This window comes from Phragmites australis, chromosome 17, assembly GCF_958298935.1.
Source record: "Phragmites australis chromosome 17, lpPhrAust1.1, whole genome shotgun sequence".
NCBI classification, from domain to species: domain Eukaryota; kingdom Viridiplantae; phylum Streptophyta; class Magnoliopsida; order Poales; family Poaceae; genus Phragmites; species Phragmites australis.
Window position 1 is genome coordinate 18701812 of NC_084937.1, and position 21711 is coordinate 18723522.

General features: G+C 42.1%; 1 protein-coding gene and 1 pseudogene across 1 annotated transcript; both read left to right on the top strand.

Moving 5' to 3' along the window:
- The first annotated feature begins 6176 nt into the window (after positions 1-6176).
- On the top strand, positions 6177-7497 carry LOC133897363 (uncharacterized). The gene is made up of 3 exons (XM_062338076.1): positions 6177-6599; positions 6738-6865; positions 6946-7497. The coding sequence occupies exons 1-3, from the start codon at positions 6314-6316 to the stop codon at positions 7075-7077; spliced, it is 546 nt and encodes a 181-aa protein (XP_062194060.1). The 5' UTR covers positions 6177-6313; the 3' UTR covers positions 7078-7497.
- Positions 7498-15490: 7993 nt separating this feature from the next.
- On the top strand, positions 15491-16506 carry LOC133896939 (uncharacterized; annotated as a pseudogene).
- Positions 16507-21711: the final 5205 nt, after the last annotated feature.

Here is a 21711-nt window from a genome sequence, read left to right on the forward strand (position 1 = left end):
ATGGCGTATACTATGCTGTACTTTTGCCGATCTCCAGCAGCCGCAAAGCTCTCCAACGGATTCGTTATCTCCTGCTACAGGGATATGGGAGCCCTCCACCGCCAGCAAGTTTGCAGCTAGATAGAGGAATTTGTATCACTATGTGGTGTGGATGACCGTGGATCCGGGAAGAAAAAGAGAGTAATGGAAGATGCGAAATAAGGTAGCTGTTAGAGATGAAAAAATAGAAGATGATGTAATAGTGTTATAGAGAATAAATTTTTAAGTATCTGTTAGAAATATAGACTAAATAATATGCGTAATGGAAGTATTGTAGCCGTCCTAACTTCTGGCGGTTATCTTGTACGTCGCTTTGTCACGCGATTGTGCCGCCGAGGAGTCCAAAACATCTCAGTCGCGGTGCAGAATTTTCTTCCCATCCTGAGCCACGCGCACGCCACCGCCGATGGGCCGGCGATGGAGCACCTCAGGAGTCGAGTCGATGTTCGGGACGTCCGGGAGTAAAAAAACCCGCGCGTTTTGGGCGGCGAGCGCACGGGTTTCGCCGCCCGCAAAAAAAAGCACCGGCGTCCACACGGAGGGCCTCGTGAACGGCGTTCCGGGATTGCGTAGCGCGCCATGCACGCGCGCACAGGAATTTTGACCCCGCGGACTGCTTCCATGTAATCAAACACGTCAAGAAAAGAAAAAAAAAACTAAGGGATGTTGGCACAGCTCTAGATCAGGATGGATCGTCCTGTTCAACAAGGTGATTCCACGATTTTATAAAACAGTCTGATCTATAAATCTTTTTTTCATATTCTTATATAATTCTATAGAACACTTAAAATGTTATTTCAAATGTGAATTTGCCCCTGTGAAAACCAATCATAAGGGAATATTACTCACTTTTACCATCAACCTACAAATAGATGTATTCTACTGTAAATCTATAGATCTATAGAGCAAAATGGAGTTGGAGCCCTACCTAACAGCCCCCTAACTAACCCTCCATGTACTTAATTAGCTTGTTTAGTTGACTCTGCGTGCTAGCTCGTATAAGTCCTAACCCACTCTTGATTGTTACATGCCAAAATCATGTGACACGGGTCATTTTCCTCTCCGTATGTCTTGTCTAATAATATTCTTATTCCCGTCCTTGTTTTCTCATAGACTTCTTTGCGAAATCTGCGTTAGGAAATACAAAAGTGAAACAAAAAGAATCAAACTTTATTCTGCAGGCACTAATTCAAAAGTAGATTTGTTGGCACCAACTATTTCGCCGGAAAATTTTCACATGTTTCACAGCTAGCGAAAGTTCGAAACCGTGCCCTGTAAATCGCCACTGATAAAGAAGTTAATGGAATTATGCCCAACTAAGGACGAAGGGCAAGCAAACTAGCGTTCCTGTCTTTTTCCCTTTAAAAAAAAGGTTGGGCATAATAGTTTTCACAAAGAAAATTCGAATATTTCACCAAACGCGAGTCAAATCCACATACAAATATTGAAATTCGTACAAAATAGTATATTGGTTAGTCTAAACCATGTACGTCGACAGTTTGGTAGCAAGTCCTTGTAGTTTACCTACGTGTCGAACTTTTAATTCGTGAAATTAACAACTTTGCATGATTGTATTATACATGGATCATTTCGCGCTAATCCAGCCAATTCGTCTGCCGGCCGGACAAAATAGCACAGTTGTTAATCATACCAATCAACCTTCTTTTAAAATTATAGTAATGCTAAGTCAAGCTACTTAAAAGCTCATATCTAGTTTGAATTATTTGTCATTTAGGCCTGTTTTTACACAACATGAAAAACTGTTGGGCATGTCCTGAGCACATGAATTTTGCAAGAGTTTCATAGGAAACAATTCTGTTTCTGCTAAACTTGGGGAAACTTCCGGCATTCCAAATGATGATATATGTATACCTCGTTGGCTTGCATTGCAGACTCACCTCTCACAAAATAACAAGCAATTAACTGCAGCGTTTGGTGGAAATGTTTCCTCAATCCAAATTATACATATTTGTAATTTAATCCAAACCTAACCATCTGAAGTGACATCAATTTTTGAATCAGTGGGAGTAATTAAGATCTAGTTTAAATATTGTGCGATTAGAAAATGCTGCAGGGCGCAAAGCCTGATGAGTAGCAAAAAGAAAGCAAGCTGTTCACCTCCCAACCTTGGATGGAACCCTAGAAACTTTACACATTTTTGGACCACGCCATGCCATGACCAGCTAGATCTTTGCGCTAAGCTTATACTAATCCTCACAAGCAAAGGTAATTAACGAAAGCAAGAGACGCACTAGGCGTAGATTAAACAGGGCACCCTGCCTCTTGTCAGATTGATTAAGTGCTTATTTTGTTTTTGTTTTAGATTGTGATAATTTAAATTAGTGCAATCTCGTTTCCACCTGTTTGTGAATTACGAGATTTTATAGTATAGCTTGACTTATAGATTATGAAAATTACTTTTTATATTGTGTCTGTTTGTTTTTGTTTTTTGCTTTTGGAACTAGAATCTATAATCAGATTAAAAAACAAATAGAGGTTAAGGCTAATGACAGGTTTGATCGGTGTTAAGTATGCTAATTAGGATCCGCAGATTTTCATCATAGTTTAATCAAACCAAGGTGGCCGTAGATCATCAAGTGGTATGCTAAGCAACAAATGTTCCTTTGGGAGGGTTATTATTACTTTTTGCTTGCTCCATGTTGGTGACATTATGGACCCTTGCGCACACGAGCCATCGAGTCCTAATCACAAGTTGCAAAAAGTCTAAGAATTTCAACTCCTTTTTGTTGGCCAACTACTACTTTGGGCTTCAAAATTTTAAACAAATCTAATACTCGATTCATCAGGCTAGAGGATTTGAATTTCATACATCAACCAACCAGTTCACAAAAGAGTTTACTGATTTTACTACGTGAAAAAAGTCATTAGTAATGAGTGATAACCGACATTAGTGACCAGTCTCATACCCGTCACTCTTATCGCGTCACTAATGATAGACCATTAGTAACGAGTGATGACCGCGATCCGTCACTAATGTTCAATCATTAGTAACAAGTAGTAACTGTGACCCGTCACTACTGACTGAACATTAATGATAGGTTATAATCTTGACCCATCACTAATGACCAATGAATATTTTTTATTTTTTGGATATAAAAAGGTTAAAAAATATTTTTCACCCAAGCTATTCCAACACAGGATCATTCCATATGCCTCATACCACGCTTTTTTTCATATTGTTTATAAGCTTGCGTTCCATGGGAATCAAACCCGTGACCTCCTACTCACGTGTGTAGCTACCTTACCACCACTGCTATCACGTATTTATGATAGAAATCGGATATTTTATCCTTTTAATCTTCTTTACCGAAGGTCATTAGTGACGCATCATAACTATAACCTGTTATTAATGACTAATCTTGCCAAATTCCGTCGAGGGTTATAATTTGATAGGTGACCCAGAGTGCATTCAGTAAAACAGGTATAACTTTTGCATACAGATTCCGATTTCGACGGTTTTTTTCCTCTACGGACATCTAAAAAAGTTACATCTGTTTCTCCTCCACTTTGTCAGATTCAGAGAATTTTTCGAGACAAAAAACAGCTTGGAAAATTGAGTTTTCGCCCCTGGAAGTTTCTACACCGTTTTTGGAATGCTCGTTTATGTCCATAACCGCCACACCTTACATCAAACTTGAGCAGAAATGTACAATATTTCCTATTCTAGTGCTGCTGAGGTGAGAAAAAAATAAGAGAAAAATAAAATAAAAATATTTTGTTGCAAAAACTGTCATTAGTGATTGGTGTTGGTCATTAGTGATGGATTACAAGTCGACCCATCACTAATGACTGGTATAGGACGACCGGTCACTAATGAGTAGATCATTAGTAACAGGTCAAATTGTGACCTATAACTAATGACTGACTCAGGACGACCCGTCACTGATGACCTTATCATTAGTAACGGGTTACAACTTAACCCATCACTAATGACTGGTCTAGGACGACCCGTCACTGACGATCTAGTCATTAGTGACGGGTCACAACTTGACGCGTCACTATTATCATTAGAGACGGATCATGTTACGATTCGTTACTAATAACTACTTATTGGTGACGGGTTTATATCTGATCCTGATCAGAAGAGACATCAGTGACGCGTTTTTATTGGATTCGTCACTAATAAGACATTAGTGATACGTGTTGAGTAACTGTCACTGATATGGTGTCTTATTTGCTCTTTTCTTACGTAGTGTTTGATAAAGAGAAATACTAGTAAATAAATCAAACCGAACTATGTAATCAGTAATCTTTTGTGAACGAACCGGTAGAACTGTTCATTGTATTAATTAGAAGAAGAAGCCCGTTGTAATCGGTAATCAAATATAGTACATGATAGAGTAACTCTTTCTGCCGTTTCGTCTGCAAGTGAAGATTACTGAGTTGCGTAAGCATGGTTCTTACAGGCATCAAACAAGCACATACGTTAACACACATCGTTCAGATAGTATGTGTGCTAACCGGAAGGAGCAACAAGGCGTGCCCTGGCTGCAAATCGTTTCTTATACGCTTCAACAAAAGCCGTTCGAATGCCTGCAACCACATGACTAGATGAGTTGCAAGTGGCGCCCTCTGAACATCGCACTCGTGATTTGGCTACGAAACAAACGTGTACATGTACCTATACCTGTTCCTGTATGTGCAGTGACGTTGACAGGTGGGCCCCGTGTACACATGCATTCACAAGGGAGGAAAACACAAGGGCAGGTGCTTGACGCTTTGTACATCTGAGAAATTTGGAGCTTGCAAATATGCCAGTCAAAAAACAATCATGTATGCAATTATGTAATTTTAAACTCTAAAAAAAATGTAGTTTTAGAGGTGCTCTGGTAGGATCGCAAAAATGGTGAGAGAAGGAAAGGAAATGGACTCCGGACATGTATGATGTGAGCTGAGAATTTGACCCCAATCCATCTGGATCCTGGAAGATCATCCGGTCCGGCAAAGGCAATATCCTCAGCCGGCCTGCAGTCAGTCAGCACTTGTGTGCACATGCCGTGGGACCCACATGTAAGCATCTGTCTCTGATCGCGGGGCCCGCTGGTAAGTCGCTCCCTATGTGCTACAGCCATCAATGCCATGCATTGCCCAGCAACGGCGAGCCGGCCACCAAATTAGATAGGATTTTTTTTTCTTCTGAATTCAGTTTCAGCTGAAATCCAACTCCAATTACAAAGTTGCCTCTGAAATCACCTTGGAATGTGAAAAAAAAGTAAATAATAAGAAAGTAGGAAAAGGTGAAGAAAAGAAGAAGGAAGCAGATAAGCATAAGCGCCAATGTTTTCTTTTTCCGGACAAATGTGCAGGTGCGAAACTGAAGTCCCTCTCACCGTTTTCCACCTGTCTTCAATGCTAGGATTGGTCACATTTTCATTGCTTATCCAACATACTAACACATCCTCACCAGTATTTTCCTACACTGTATCTTTTTTTAAAAAAAATCATATTACAACATGCGGACACGCACATACTCATATCACTACACATATGTAATCTACTAAAAACTAGAGACATAGAGTTTAAAAATTAATAAAGCCATCATAGATATCTCATTATCGATAGATACATCATCTTCTACCGCCTTGACGAGACACAGAAACATCAAACTTGAGATGTGATATCTGATAAATAGAGTACAACTACCTCCAGTAACCACACAATCAAGGCTCTAATCCACTGAATAATCTAATCTATGACACATATTCTGAGTTTCTTGGTAAAGTGACAAGACAACAATACACAGTCATTCATTCTTCCTCCTCACGGCGCCATCCCAAATTCAGTCTATATATACAAAGGTGAAATAAACAAAGACAAATTGTTGAGTTTGAAAATCTGAGACTCGGGGAATGCACGGTGAGATTTTAAACTGAGTGCAAAAAATTTGCCGCGGGCAACCTGTACACATCTGTTGAAATTTGCCCTTAGATATCGAGTGGGTTATCGACAAGAGTTGAAATTCCTGCAAACTTTCTGCGTCCGGAAGCATTACTGCGACCGCAGCGGATCCGAATACTTGACGGACCTGGATCCAAAACCCAAATTGCCTCCATCACCCACCCCACCCCCCTCAAATTTAACCCCACCACCTCAAAACGGCAAGCGCATGACCACCATCTCCTCCTCCACCACCACCACCACCACCACCGCCTCCCTGTCAAGAACTCACACCGTCACCGCCGCTCTTTGAACTTCCACCACTGGTGTGGTGAAACCGAGGACGCGGGGGCGGGACCAAGAGCGGGCCGGCGCGATGGGCAACTGCCAGGCGGCAGAGGCGGCGGCGGTCGTCATCCAGCACCCCGGCGGGAAGGTGGAGCGGCTCTACTGGTCCACCACCGCCGCAGAAGTCATGCGGGCCAACCCGGGGCACTACGTCGCGCTCGTCATCCTCCGCGTATCCGCCGCAGATAAGGCCGCCGGGGACGCCGCCGCGGCCGGTGCCGGGGGCGGAGGTGCCAAGATCACCAGGGTCAAGCTGCTCAAGCCCAAGGACACGCTGCAACTCGGCCAGGTCTACCGCCTCATAACTTCGCAAGGTTCGTACCCACATATCCATCCATCCATCCATCAAGAACCGTGTTCATGGCGGCGGGGCGGGCCGGGCTCGTTGTTGATTGCGCCCGCCCGGATTTGTCATTCTAGCGGCAACCTCAATCTGATTGTGCACCGCGCAGAGGTGACGAAGGCGCTGCGGGCGAGGAAGAACGAGAAGATGCAGCGGTGCGAGGCCATCAGGCAGCAGCACGAGCAGCTCCGCCGCGGCGACCTCGGCGACGGGGCGGAGCAGAGCGCCCGCGACCAGGTTAGCATCGCCCGTTGCGTTCACTGACAAATTTCTGCCCGAAAGAACCAGCTGCTGATATGCCTCAGCTGTCGTTTCAGGACGGGAAGCCGGACAAGGACCGGCACCGGGGCGCCGTCGCGGCCGGGAGAGGCCGGCACTGGCGGCCTGCACTGCAGAGCATCTCTGAAGCCGCGAGCCAGAGCAGCGTCTCTGAATCCACCACAAGCTAACGCTACTGACCACACTGTACCATCTGGGTCTCTTCTTTCTTTCTCCTTTTTCTTTTGCTTTCTGTTTGCCTGTTAGTATAAAGTGCTTGAACCTAGCCAGAAAAAAAATTGTAAATCAGAGTGTCAGAGCAGGAGCAATAGGATGTCTCATCTCTCATGTAATTTGGCATGGTGAAACTGAAACTGAGTGTTCAACTTTGCAGTCCATGACCATTGAGCAGAAAGGGTGAAAAAGAATGCAATGACCATTGTCATATTACTCTTTGCATCACTAGCATAAAGGACACAAATTCAAAAGTAGGAACAAAGGACACAAATTCAAAAGTAAGCAAAACAAAAGAATTTCAATCGGGAGATAATTATTTTTCGAAGTCACTCAACAGATAAATACCAAAACTGTAGCAGAAATAATCATAGTTCCAATCTTTGGTTTTGCTTGAATGCAAATTAAACTAGTAGTGCCATTCTTCGTCGAGAACTCGCGATGTTCGAGGCGTCTGCGTTTTGAATTTCAGAATTCAGAGGCTCACCAGTGACTGTCAGGTGCTGTGCACATGCAATTCCGTGTAAAATACTCGACAGACGAGGACAACACTGCTGGTGATGAAATGTTTAGGGCGCTAAGCTCCATCAGACCACTTGAGGAGTTCCTGCCAGTGCCAGCCCGGACAGACACCGTCCACCGCTGCTAGTGGAGCTCCAGCGAGCAGCCCGTCGAGCGGAGGCGGTCCGCGAACGTGTGGCTCACTGCTCCGACCGTCCACCGCTGCACTCTCGGGATTCAGTCTCGCTGTCCTGCAGCCTGCACGAGGGTCAACCTGCATTGGGAATAACTGAAACTGAGCTGAGCTAATAAAGTATTAGTGGTTGTACAGAGATCCGGATCCACAGGCCACAGCCAGCATGCAGGCCAGTGATCATGCTCAGTTAGTTCAGTTCAGCAGGTGAGTTCTGAGAAATGTTGATGCACAGAGATCAGAAGTTCTCCATGATCATCTGAACATTTTGTCAGTTGCGCCTCAAGGTGACTCTGATGTTTCAGATCCAGATCTTACAGTGCATTGGGTGGGGGATTATCTGATAATTTGATCCGGGATCCATGTATCCCGGCTCCTGGTTCTGAAAGACCCAAAGCCTGATTAGCAGCTTGCGTGCGTGCTAAAAAGGCGAAGTGGTGTATCATTGTTCAGAGAAGTCTGCACCCTTTTTTTTTTCTTTCTGAACAACAGATTAAAGTGGTGCAGCAGGAATTAGCAAAGCATGTATAAAGTCTGGAGAGGAGGAAAGAACTTCAAAGCTCCAGAAGAGCATATAAGGAGTAAGTGAATATCGGATATAATGATCAGATGTCATTAGATAGAATGTTGATAAGGTCCGAGCATCTACTTCTTCTTTTTTCAAAAAAGGAAAGGTTCAAGTATCAGGAACTAAAAGCATGAACTACTGACATATATACAAAAGCCTCATTACATCTCCACCGGCAACTAAATCTAGTGTCCCAAAATTGCCTAAAACTCCGCCGAAAGTGTCACACGGTATCTCATCTTTGAACCCTGTATACTAAAGGTGACTAAATGAGCATTGCTGACAGTACAGAGTAGCAGAGTGTAAATTAGGAGATCAGATTCATTTTAAAGATCATCGCTTGGCTCCTCGCTCGTAGTATTAGTACATATCAAGACATGAGAAGTTCGGTTAGTATAAGAACGCGATAGGATAAAAACAGGAAATTGAATCTTTTCAAAAAGACAAAGGGATCATACCAGCTGGTGTGAGCCAATCCTGAATACAAACAAGCTCTTCAGTCCAGTTTTTACTGCCAGACTCAGATATTGCGAGTGTTGCAGTCCTTGTTACTACGGTAGTGCAAATATATCGCGCGCCATCGGATCAAGCGTAGGGTAGGTCAGACTATGTTCCTTCCGCTATTGGAGAACACTGGGCTTACCTATTGTGCGTGTCGCTCTTGCACGTACTGATCAAGTTCAGTCATAGGTCGTTCATATACTCCCTTCGTTCATAAAAATATTTCGTTTTGAAAAAGGTTTAGTCAAATTTTTAAAACTTTGAGTAACAATAGTTTTTAAAATATTTAGTTTAAAAATCTTAAAATTATATATGTAGATTTATCTTGAAAAATACTTTCATAATATCACAAATTCAATAGATTTATAAATATATTCTAATAAAAAAATAGTGATCAAAGCTATGTATTAGAAACCGTGTCTTATTCAAAACGATATGTATTTATGACTGGATGGAGTATATAGAATAATGATAATACTCTAACATTATACATCCATCTGCAACATCTCTCTTACTTAGTTTTAGATCCAGTAGTGCAGTTAGGGTCGACCATCTTATCTGAATCTTCAATTAATTGAAGAGGCCGACCAATGTATCATGCTGTAACTCTAAGAGACGGTTCTAGGGTTTTCCTTTGGGCACCCACTACCATTTATCATTAGCTAAGGCATATTCTAAGTAGAGTTGCATATAGCAGTTTTCCATAAAAATCTTATAGGGCTGAATTTTCCGACCCACCTCCCTTGATCCTCTTCTTTCAGCCCAACTGGCCCACCCCTCCATATTTGACCGGGTTAACTTGCCATCCTCGTTGACCATCTATAGGACTGTAGGTTATATTTTTTTTCATTGAATTGACATAAAACTAAAAAAAATACACTAAAAATTCACTCCCACCTAATTAAATTAAGAAAAGATTAAACTAAATAGTAACCCAGAAGGCCAGAACTACCCATTAATACCCACTTATATCCTAACTACCCTGCTCCCCCTGCCTCCTCCGCTCCGGTGACCTCTCCATCGGAATCCATGGCAGATCCAGATTCTGGCGATGCTCAATTGTATCTGAACCAACCTTCCCACCAGAATTCACCACTCTCACTCCGTTTCTTAACCTATCAGAACCTTGAAGAGAAAACCGCTCCAAAGTCCTGCACCAAATCCTAAAATCTAATAGAAGAAAAAAGTACATTTGTTAGATTGAAATGGAATTGACTCTCGAATCGCAACTCCTCCCATCACTCTGCTCCCCTTCTGGGTAATTCGATCACCTGCCAAACTGAATGGAACGTAATATTTCGTGATTACTCTTGGGCTCCTCGTAGGGAAGAGCAAAAGGTAGCTGAAGTACACGTTTCAATGGGCAGGTATATAACTTAGTGTAGATTCTGAAACAGATAAAGTCAATATGATACTTTTATGCAACTTCAAGTGTAAAAAAACTAATGCTAGAACACTATCCTCCTGTCACAAGTCGGCCTACTCACGTTTTATTGATCTCTGCAAAGATGAACATTTGTTTGTTAGTAGCTTATGCAGTCAGCCTACTCACGTTTTATTGATCTCTGCAAAGATGAGCATTTGTTTGTTAGTAGCTTATGCAATACTTGAAGGCAACAATCATGGCATCGGTTACATTGATGAAACTGAATTTGGTACAAAGTGAGACCAATGTTTTCGCAAACTGAGAAAACTGAACAAGACCTTCCTCCGCTGCATAAACTTACTCTAAGACATCGAAGAACGGCTGCCTTCAGCACAAACCAAAAGCTAATCTAGATTAAAGAGAGCCATTGCTAAAACTGAACATCAGGAAGCCAACATCAATACAGAAACAAGTCAGTCTGCTTCGCGTTGCGGGCGACCGTTACTGCACGCAGAACAAATAAAAGAAAAGGCCTCAAGTGCGACCTTCTTATGCCTTTCAGCCCTGTAGTGCAGCAACTTGTGATTCACTTCTTTTTGCGAAACAGACTAAAAAATGAGCCAAGAGAAAACATAATGTTTAGTTATCTGCAAACGTTACCCATCACATTTTTCATATGTTACCAGCAAATCACAAACACCCTGCCCATCCTTCAGCTCTATCCTTACCGATTGGGGGACTCAATATAACTCCAACTTTACTCTGAAAAAAAGTGAAAACAACAGGGTCAAAAACAAATAAAAGCACGCATCAAAATTTCCAGCCAAAACTGTGTCAGGCAAACTGATTATACCATCATTTACTCAATCGCCTGGCACAAACGACAGCTAACTTCAGATAAACAGAGCTTAAGAAAAAAGCAGAAACTATGATACCAAGCTTCAATTCGATACATGAATAGAGATTTCATGTAAACATATATGTGAAAGGCAGGGGACTAGGGAAGAAATATGAAAGCATCTTTGAAGAGTAAAAGTCAAATAAACTGACTACAGAATTGTAATATTTTTTGAAAAACAAAAAATTTTGGAAGAAAAACAAGATGAATTAATTGCCACTCAATTCAACATTTGTATCATTAGCCTGAACATAAGATCATTTGTATCTCCAGGTCTATTGTAACAATCAAGAACAGTTTAGAAGGTAGACCTATTGTGCCCAATAGAATGCTCCATTGACGGCATTCAGGGAGAGTGGGAGACATCATAAACTGGGGGGAGATGACACAGCTCCGAAATTATGGAATTTGTCAAGACCACCTTTACCTGCTCAGGATCATACCCATTGGCAGGCTGGTAATCTCCATGACAATTGTTGCAACAATTGCCATCTCTTGGCTTTCTTGGCTCTGAATGCATCTCTCTGTGAAATTAGGCCCATAATTTTGAACGGAGGGTAAGCACACTCTTGAAATCAGCACAAATCAGCCTGCAGGTGTCTAAAGAAATTTCTGATCTGTAAGAACTGTGGGCAAATCTCACATTTCTTTATTATGAGATTTTTTAAAAAAAATACTGGAAAGAAACAAATCAGGATAGATTCATATCATCTGTTCACCAAACTAAAGGGAGTGAATAAGCGTCTCAATAAATTTCTTACGAAATCGATGATCTTATCCTATTTGAATCATCCAATGCATCTCAAAACTCAAGCGAAAGCAAAAATAAAGAAAAATTTTAACAAGAGAAATTCAAGACAACATGACTCCACGGTTGGCATATGAACCATAGGTTCTATTTAAGATCAATCTATGTGTCTTACACTCGAAAGATAACAACTTGCAAAAAAACGAAAAAAGATGAACACCGACCAACGAAACTCACTAAGTTGATTGTCTAGAGGCAAGAGAATTCAAGACCCCATCATATAAGCGTGTATATACGAATTTTATACCTCTAGTAACAAGAATAATGAAATCACAAGGTGTTGAATATTCAGGCAAAAAACCAAACGAAAGTCAAAACCAAAAAACTTGCAAACTTACGAGGGAACCAATAGAGGGAAACTAGAAGGAGGGGAATTTAAACATATGCAAAAATATAAACTTCATTACTCAAAGAGATCAGCCCTATTTTAAATTAATTATATAAATTTATCTCTCAAAACTCACACCTATTATATAGGCTAAGCACTCATCCTTCTCTTTTCTAAAACCCTATCTCTAAGCTCTTAAATGTGTGGCAAAGGGGGCTCAAGTGACTGGTTCAAATTTTCTCATAGCCCTACCCTCTATTTATAGGTCTAAAAAATTTGACCGCTAAGTTTTCTAGTTTTTTTCCCAAAATATCACTCTCTTGTAGTACACTCCTACCTACCACTGAGAGCATTTTAGTCTATTTTCTTTTCCATTCATCGGACGACCGTGATGCCTTCACGACTTAGCTTCGCGATAGTGACACGTACTCATCCAATCCTCTCACGGTTTTGAGGTCAAACTGCGAAACCACCTGCACGCTTCTCAAAGCGTGACTCGCCATCTTTCTTACACCTTAAGCGAGCACTTCGATATCGATGCGTGTACTGCGCCATGCGATGCTGACCGTCAGCAAATCTCTCCCGCTCCCGATCCCTTGGATCGCTTTATCATTTGCACCGATATCCCATTCGCTTGACTTTTTCAACATGCTGTCTCCATCCGCCTTCCATGCTTTACTTAACCTCCACGTGTTCAGCTAGAATCACTCTTGACTCTGCCCGACCTCCTTGATTGTCCGGCACCAACACTCCGCTTGGCTCTGATCATCCCGTCATTGACCGTTAAATTGCATTCATCACCTGCATACCATGAGACAAGTAAACACATATCTCCAACTCTAATTCCAGTTAGTCTATAATCAATATACTCAAATGAAATCTCAAATCATATCAAAGCTCATACAAAATCGAAGATCATCAAGCCAAATAAATACCAATATCAATCACCCATCACAAATAAATCAAGACACATTTTAACTTAATTTTTACAAAATAAATACAATGATATTCAAAGCAAAGGTGTATGATAAGGCGATCTAACCTGATTTCTTATGACATATTTTTTAATTCATTACGTTGGAAAATCAATAGAATTCAAAATCTCAAAGTTGGCCCCATGGAGATCTTGTTCGTATAAAAATTCTTGATTCGCCGTAGTCCACCCTCACCAATTCAAGAATCATTTGGACAGTACAAATCAAGAATGGATAGAAAAAGTAAACATCCTACCATTTGCGAGTTCATCTAAGACTTGTTCGTGATGACAATGGGAATGCTGAGGTAGTTGCTCTTGACATCCATGAATTCACAGCGAATGTGCTTGATCCACGGACGCAAAATCCTAGCCTCAAGGGGAGCTTGCACAATGCTCGGAAACCTGAAACAAATAAATGAATTAATCAGCATTGAGAAACCTGGACTCACCATGCCAACCAAAATAATAGCCGCAAATATAATCTACTTTGCAGAGGTGAAGGGGCATTCTTGTTGACCACATTGGTACTTCCGAATTCCGATGTAACATGTACTCTACAAATTATGCATATTTGCTTGGCAGTTGGCACAATATCTACATTAATTCACCATCAGGAAATCAAATTTAACTGAGGAAACTGGACTGTGATGCCAACTAAGCATTACCAATGAAAAAGTAAACTAAATTGCCGAAGTGCAGATGTTGATCAAATACAAAATTTCCATATTGCTATCGCTATAATCACAAAACCAAGCTGAGCCCACATGATTCCCCCTAAAATTTCAGCTGTACCCCAGAATAGGTTGCAACTAATTGCAGAGAAGCCGACTGTGATCAAGGACGATGAAACATGTGTAATTGAAGAACATGAGAACCAAAGAGCTGGTTTGAGAATATCCTGTACTTGCTCGTGCATTTTATCAAACAAATTACGGGTGCAAAAAATGGTAGAGGGGACTAAAGTCGAGCACTCGTGATGGATTTCACAGAGGACCACGAGAACCTATCAACCACACGAGACCTCATTGAGTGGGCACACCTTGTCCTTCATTAACCGTAGCAGCCGCTCAACATCCCAAAATGTGCGGGGTTTTTTATATTCTTGTTCATTTCTGAAGCACACAAAAAAACTTTTAAAGTACTTATGTGTATCTTAGTACTTAACATAGGAAATCCAAAAAGATATTCCATCACTTGAAAAGCTGATCCCACTAAAGTTGAACAAATATGTCTGTAAGAAATAAGTTTAGACCATTAAAACTTCATATTATCCCCAAGAACTAATACACAAGGAAATATGTCAACCAGAAAGAGCTAACCCCTAGAAAACCGAGCAACGCTGCAAATGTTTTACTTGAGAAGATTATTGTACCATATAGGACTGAAATGAAATGATCTAAGATGCAAAGATCGACTCACACTGTATCTTAGTGTGAGTTTAACAAACTAATATGCAAGCAAGTAAGCTGGTGACACCATGAATAAAGATGCCCTCTTCCTAAGCAACAATGCTCTGCATAAAAGATGCATTTTTTCACTGTCTCTGTCTTGTTTGGCATATAAGCAAACACCTGCATGCCCTGCCCCCTCGTTCAACAAGAAATGAGCAGCAGCATGTGACATAAAGTCATAAAGAAACTGGGAGATCTTATCACCTTGCTCTTTTTTCTCTGTCAATGTATTAGGTAGGCTCAATGATCATGTATGTTAAACCAATTTATCTTTTGTAAATGTTAGAAGTAGAAGCCCTATGCCATAGTGGATCCATGTATTTATTCATGACTTACTGTGTGCATCCTGATCGTATTGACGTCTTGTTGGTGCAGATACCGAAAGTTATATTTCTATTATTGAAAAATATATTTATTCACTTCTTACTACATAGCCTAGCTGGGTCAAATTCACATCTTGTTATGGCAATGCTCATTAAACCGTCAGTACAAATGTGCCTAGTTAACTAAAGTATGATGCAGCACAAAATATTCAAAATTTTAATAAACTGCGGATCATAAGCCGTTAAACTGAATCTCAAGTTTTACGATAATCATACTGATGTTAGTTCTTAATTTGTGTTAACGATGTCGAACTGGATCATAATCGTACTGGATCATAAGCCATTAAGTCCGCTCCTGTGTAGAGTTGAAAAAGTGATTCATCAGCATACCATAATCGTATTGATGTCGTTCTTAATTTGTGTGTTTTGTGGTGGTTAGTCGAGACCAACTGTACCCATGTCTGTGCCCGCTGGTGTTAATGATGCCACCATCCCGTTGCGTGATAAGCTCCGTGGCAAGATTTGCCACACCAGGTAAGGCGCATGAGTGGGCTGATGACACTGATGAGCTAGGACATTGATATCCGGACGACATGGGTCTCCCTCAATAAAGCATTCCAGAAGGATGAGGATGGTGACGTCCCAGCAAAGGACGATCGCCGGGTTCGACGCCTTGCAAAGACCACGGAGAATAAGGAGGAGCTGAGGGTAGATCAACGCCGTATATGCCAAGCATAGATTGTGTTAACTGTGAGGGAGGAGAATGAGAGGCACGAAGCTGACATGGACGAGGAGGATAAGGGGGCCAGGAGGAGAGGAGGAGGATGAGAATAAGGGAGAGGCAACTCTTTTGGGAGCAAGAGGAGCTACTTCCTTAGAAAGTGGAGGAATCGGTGAATGAGGATGAGGAAGATGAACAGTGTGAGTATAAGACAAACTCAGAAGATGAGCAGATGGGCATGGCCATGGTGAAGCATGTGTTCATACAAAAGTCGCAGCGAGACACCATTGCAGAGCATGGGCGGCTGGAGGAGGAGGAGCGACAACTTGAGGAGCTGGTCAAGAAGCAGTTGGAAGCTAGGAAGATTGAGATTAAATAGATTGTGGTGAAAGAGATTGGTAAGGAGGAGCATATTAAGAAGGTACTGAATGAGGAGGCTAACGATGTTGACAAAGATGATGATTTGAATGAAGCAAAGGAGTATGAGTCATGGAATAATAGAGAAATATCAAGAATTAAGAAAGACAGGGAGGAAAGAGATGCAAGGTTGTAGGAGAAGGAGGAGATCGAGAAGGTAAGGAATATGACAGAGGAGGAGTGTCGGTAATGGGAATTGAAGAATCCGAAGCCACTTCGTTAGACCGAAATAGAAGTAAAATTTTATGTAGAAATATTACCACAAAGGCGTCTTCTCTGAGGAAGGTGCTAATGATGTTATTCAATCAACTAATAAAGATTCACAGTCAATTTAAGCCATAATCATATTCATCCAACAAGAGCTCTAGGATTTATGACACCAGAGAACTCACCGAGATTCTGTAAGAACGATCCAAATCGCACTCGGCTTAATCGACAGTGACAACTGTCTATAAAGATGAGAGCTAGCACACACCCGTAATTTGATGTGTCAAGTGCTAACACTCATCTAAAAGCATTCATCACAGCCACTATTTGATTAAAACGAGAGCAATTCCGATAGTCTTGATATATGCTCAACAAAGTCCAAGATCACAGCATATACCGTTTACAATATAGTTTCATCACAAGATATGAATAGAGTGCAAAGCTTTAACTTATATTTCATACCTTGGTAATACTATCAGTTTCTACTTACTATCAGAGTTTTGATACGCGGCAGAAAGTATTAACAAACAAAAGACCAGTGGCTCCATTGCCTAAAAAGTCCCCACCGAGATTAGCTCGATTAGACATTATCTACTTCTGCCCATCACCGGCATCGACAGGATAGAAATGTCCATATACTAGTTCGTCGTTATATGCAACAACTTAAGGGCAACACTCTGAGTACGAAGGTACTCGCAAGACCAACATAATATAGGTATATACTATTCCTGACTCCAAGGGCAATGTATTTAGTTGAATAGCAAGGAATAAGGTCACAAGTTAAATTGATTCAGCAAAAAAGCATTTTAATCAACATAATGACATGAACAACTAGCGTTAATCATCAATAATCATAATCTCTAAGAAATATAAACTTTCTCAACTCAATTAAGCATCGGCAAATGCTTATCCTAACCACTCACATATTTTCCATCCCACCAAACTGAACAAATTTGTACGATGATGTTCAATGAACATTAAGCGTGCTCATGATTGAGAGCGCGGCTATTCGAATAGTTCTTACATCTTGTAGGGGAGTGCTTCTTCACCCACATGACATGAGACCATTCAACTTGTGCAATCAGCCTAGCTACAAAGGGGGTACCCATGATAACCTTTCCCAAATAAGCCTCAACTGTTTGAACATGTGCTTATAGGTGTGGAGGTCAGCTAGATCTACTCCCAGAGCAACCTAGATGCCTCTACAAGCACGCTCGCTCACACCATAGACTAGCGAGCCAAATGGTCATAACAACATAAGGTATTCGGCTCATCCTTACCATATTCAGATATGTGGTAGTATGGAAAAGTGCTTACCCCAACTGACACCAACAACCAATGCTTAATCAACTCAAATGGGCCTATGACATTCGGGCTTTCCTGAACTACCCCTACCACCCGCTCAACTATCGTATCCTCATCATTACTCATCATCCCAACTGACCATACTCATGCTTCAAGATTAAAACCCTATAGCTCGCGAACGACGGTGACATCCACTGCTCGACTTCTACCGATGACCTATGCAAAGGCTAAGCAATTACCGTATCACTTTTAAGTTAGACCATGACACAAAATACCCAGGTTACAATGATCATGATTAACAACTTTGTTAAGGTAGGTACTATGCAACAAATAGGATCTACCCACATTCCCGACATCAATTCACTAAAACATGCATATACGACACATAGAAATACCTAACAAGTTGACCATCAATTCACCAAAATATAGGAAAAATATGATAGATGCTTGCCTAGTGCTTCCTGTTCTTGACTCACGAATTTCACTGGTTCGTCTTCGGGTTTTAGCACACGACTCATCAAAACGTCGTTTTCTAAATAAAGGAACGATGCATCGCAAATGAGTATGGATGACATGCGATGAAAGGTGCTCTATGTTTCGCGGATTCGAAACATGCCGTTTGCATTCGAATTGCTGTATGTAATGCTGAATGTATTTAATCGCGGGCGTGCCAGTATACAAACGTATACAAAGAAACATGAGACAAATGTAACTGAAACACGTAAACTTTATTCATTCATTATCGAAATCGTAAAGTACAGTTTCATTGATTACATTTTGTTCCACACACATATACGCACACACTATCTGACTAGATCTTCAGACAACTGTCTTGTCCTGGTTCCCGTGGCCTCGCGAGGCCCTCGGTTAGTTACGCCCATCTCGGGCTACCTCTGATTAAGCTGCTAGCTGGTCATACTAGGTCATCTCCGAGTCTACAAGGCTGTAGTCACACGCATCAAAATAGATCAAAGTAAGCACTAGAACATAAATAAAAGCAAAAGACAGGACAAACAATCTAGCGTGAGCTTTATAGACTATTTATGTATCCCGAGTCATCATTGTCCACACGGGCCTCAGAAACTGTAGCCCCTCATCATCGGTCGTATCCTCAGGTACACGTCCGTTCACCAGCTTCAACCTCTTGGGAGCCCGGCAAATGGGGCATGTTTCTAGACTCCTATCTACAACCTCTGATCTCAACCTATCCCGCAGCAACAGAGCCACACAGGAAAATACCACAAAGACGAAAGGTGATAACAAGCTGCAAAGGCAACATACCCCCAAAGATAACAGTGACAGCTAGCAAGGAGGGGGGCAAAATCAGCCACACAGGGCAAAATAACAATAGAGGGCGAACAACAGGCCCAAATGGTCATCACCAGCCTCAACTACTAACAGAGGGAAAGCTATATTTTTAGTCCACCTCACTAATTAGAGGAACAGCCAACGGCACTGTACAACCAACAACCACACCACCTAACATAGCTCATCTCTAATTGAAACAAGTACCCGGGAGCATGGCCAGTCAACACAATGATGTGCCAACAAGTCATAATAGGATGGCAATCGGCCACAGGGAGGCAAGAATGCTTACAGCCAAGCAAGACCAACAGTAAAGCTAAATCAAGCCATAGAAATACTAGAACCGCAAGGGAACCCTCTATCAAATTAATAACAGCAGGCAACATATCTACAGATCAGGAATATTACTCTAGCATCCCACGCCAGGGCCAACTACCATAGACCCTGAACAACACTAGCCGAGCGAGAACAAGCCTCAAGAGCCGGGCCACAACTCAATATATAATCTGAAAGGGCAATAACATAATGCACAACCCCATCTTAATAATAGAAGGAAAACTAACCACACCGTCACACAAAGCTATCACCCCAGATAGCAAAGAGAGCAGCGCCCATTAGATTGATCAATGGGGGCAAACTGACAGTGCCCACATTCAGAACTCATCACAGCGACAACAGAGGATAGAGAGATCAATCCTCAATTCACCCGAGCCACATCAACTCATAAGCCAACATATGTATCTACTAGCAAAAGGGGAGGCTAAACGGCAACCATCAGCACAGAATGGTCCTAACAGTGACCAACACCAGTACGGCGGCGCTCGATCCCTAGCCTGGGGCATACACAGTGGCACCAACTCCCAGCTAACGACAAAAGACCAAAGATCATACAGAGGAGAAGAAACAAGTCGGGCACAAATATGTCTCCATGACAAAAGGGCAACTGAGGCCAGAAGACAGAGATCAAATACATATCGCTGATCACAACATATGGCCGGCCAGAGCACAATGCCTTCCCACCTCCACCATCACGGCCGCGGCACGGAGGCCAGCCGGATCACCACCACAGCATCCGGCCACCAGCACAAAGAACAAATCGACCACCATCACAAAGAGCCATCCGGCCATCGTCACAGCTTGCACGGACACGGGCACGAGGGCACCGGCCGGATCAAAGAAATAAAGAACAGTCAAATCAAAAGCGTCGGCCAAAACCTGGGAGCCTGGCATGGGCATGAAAGCCGGCGACAATCACCTGTATGTGCACGGACGCGGCACAAGAACGCCGGTCAACCAACCTGCTTTGCACGGCATGGGCGGGAGGCCCGACCAGTCAACCTGCTCTGCACGGCACGGGGGCGCAAGGCTCGGCCGGCGAACCCGTTTTGCATGGCATGGGAACGAGGCCTGGCCGGTGAACCTACTTTGCACAGGAAGGGCGTGAGGCTCGGTCGGTGAACCTGCTTTGCACGGCACGGGCGCGAGGTGATTTGTTACACTATTCGGTAAATCTTAGTATGCGTTGGACGGCCGTTAATTCGGTAACCCGCACTGAGAGCAATCTCTTTGTTTTAACACTTGTTCAGTTGGTTCCTGTCTTAAGCTTGGTGTGACAGTATATGTGGGGATTTTGGTCAGTATTATGTTTTCTTCCTCTTTGTTTGCTGTGTGGGGATTTTTTTGTTGCACGGTTATCTCTTAATCAATCAACAAGCTTACTGCTGCAAGCATAATGAACAAGTGAATTTTAGTGCAATTTATTTTTAATGTCTTGGTTGATTAGACATATTATGCTAATTTGTTTATTCGTCCTCTAAACATTTTTTATCCAATATAATATTAAATTTTCTCATTCCATTTGCTTAGGGTTTGTTTGCAGTTGTTGTGATTTATTTGTAGAATCTAGTTGGTTAGAGAAATATTTGTTATTCCTAGTGTGATTTTTGCTGTTACATATCCTAAGAAGATGCTTCCAACTAACAATTGCATCTAAAAATATAAATTAATAAGCACTTTTAAAAAGCCACCGCAATGACAAACGGAGCCTTATTCGGTTGTATAGTCCCGTCTGCTACAAGCCTTACCTTGTACCACCCTACCATTCAACAAGTAATTTGTTTAAAACACATAGATTGATTCCTTTTCTTTCCTCTAAAATAATATTATTGCATCTTGCTTCACAATAGTATCTTTCTAGGTAATAATAGTCCAGTGGTCGAGTAAGTACCATGAGGCATAAGAGGACAGTTACCTCTAAGAAACCAGAAGCAAGCAGAAGGTCGGATTCGAGCCCAAGCCTGCTCGCAATAGAGGGCGCCCCGGTACAGAGGATGCTCGCAATAGAGGGCTCCTCGCAACAGAGGCCGCTCCCAATAGAGGGCGCCCTGGCACAAGATGAGGCGGATGCAAGCAGGAGGTCGGATAGGAGCCCAAGCCCGCACCAGCTATGCTCCGACAGCAGCGAAAGCCCGGGCTCGTATCACAGCCCGAGCCCTGTTTCGTGCGATAGGGAGATCCGACGTCGGGAAAGTGACAACGACTATGATCCCGCCGAAGAGGTATTTAGTTGAGTCAATGCATTTTATACTTCTTAAATGGAGGAATATTTTTTGTTTATGTGAACTCTCCTTTTTTTTCTCTCTAGAGGGTGAGGGAGCAAAGATCTTCACGTCGATCATCTGTGCCACAACCTTCCGCTCCCTCTATGCCTGAAACTTCGGGTC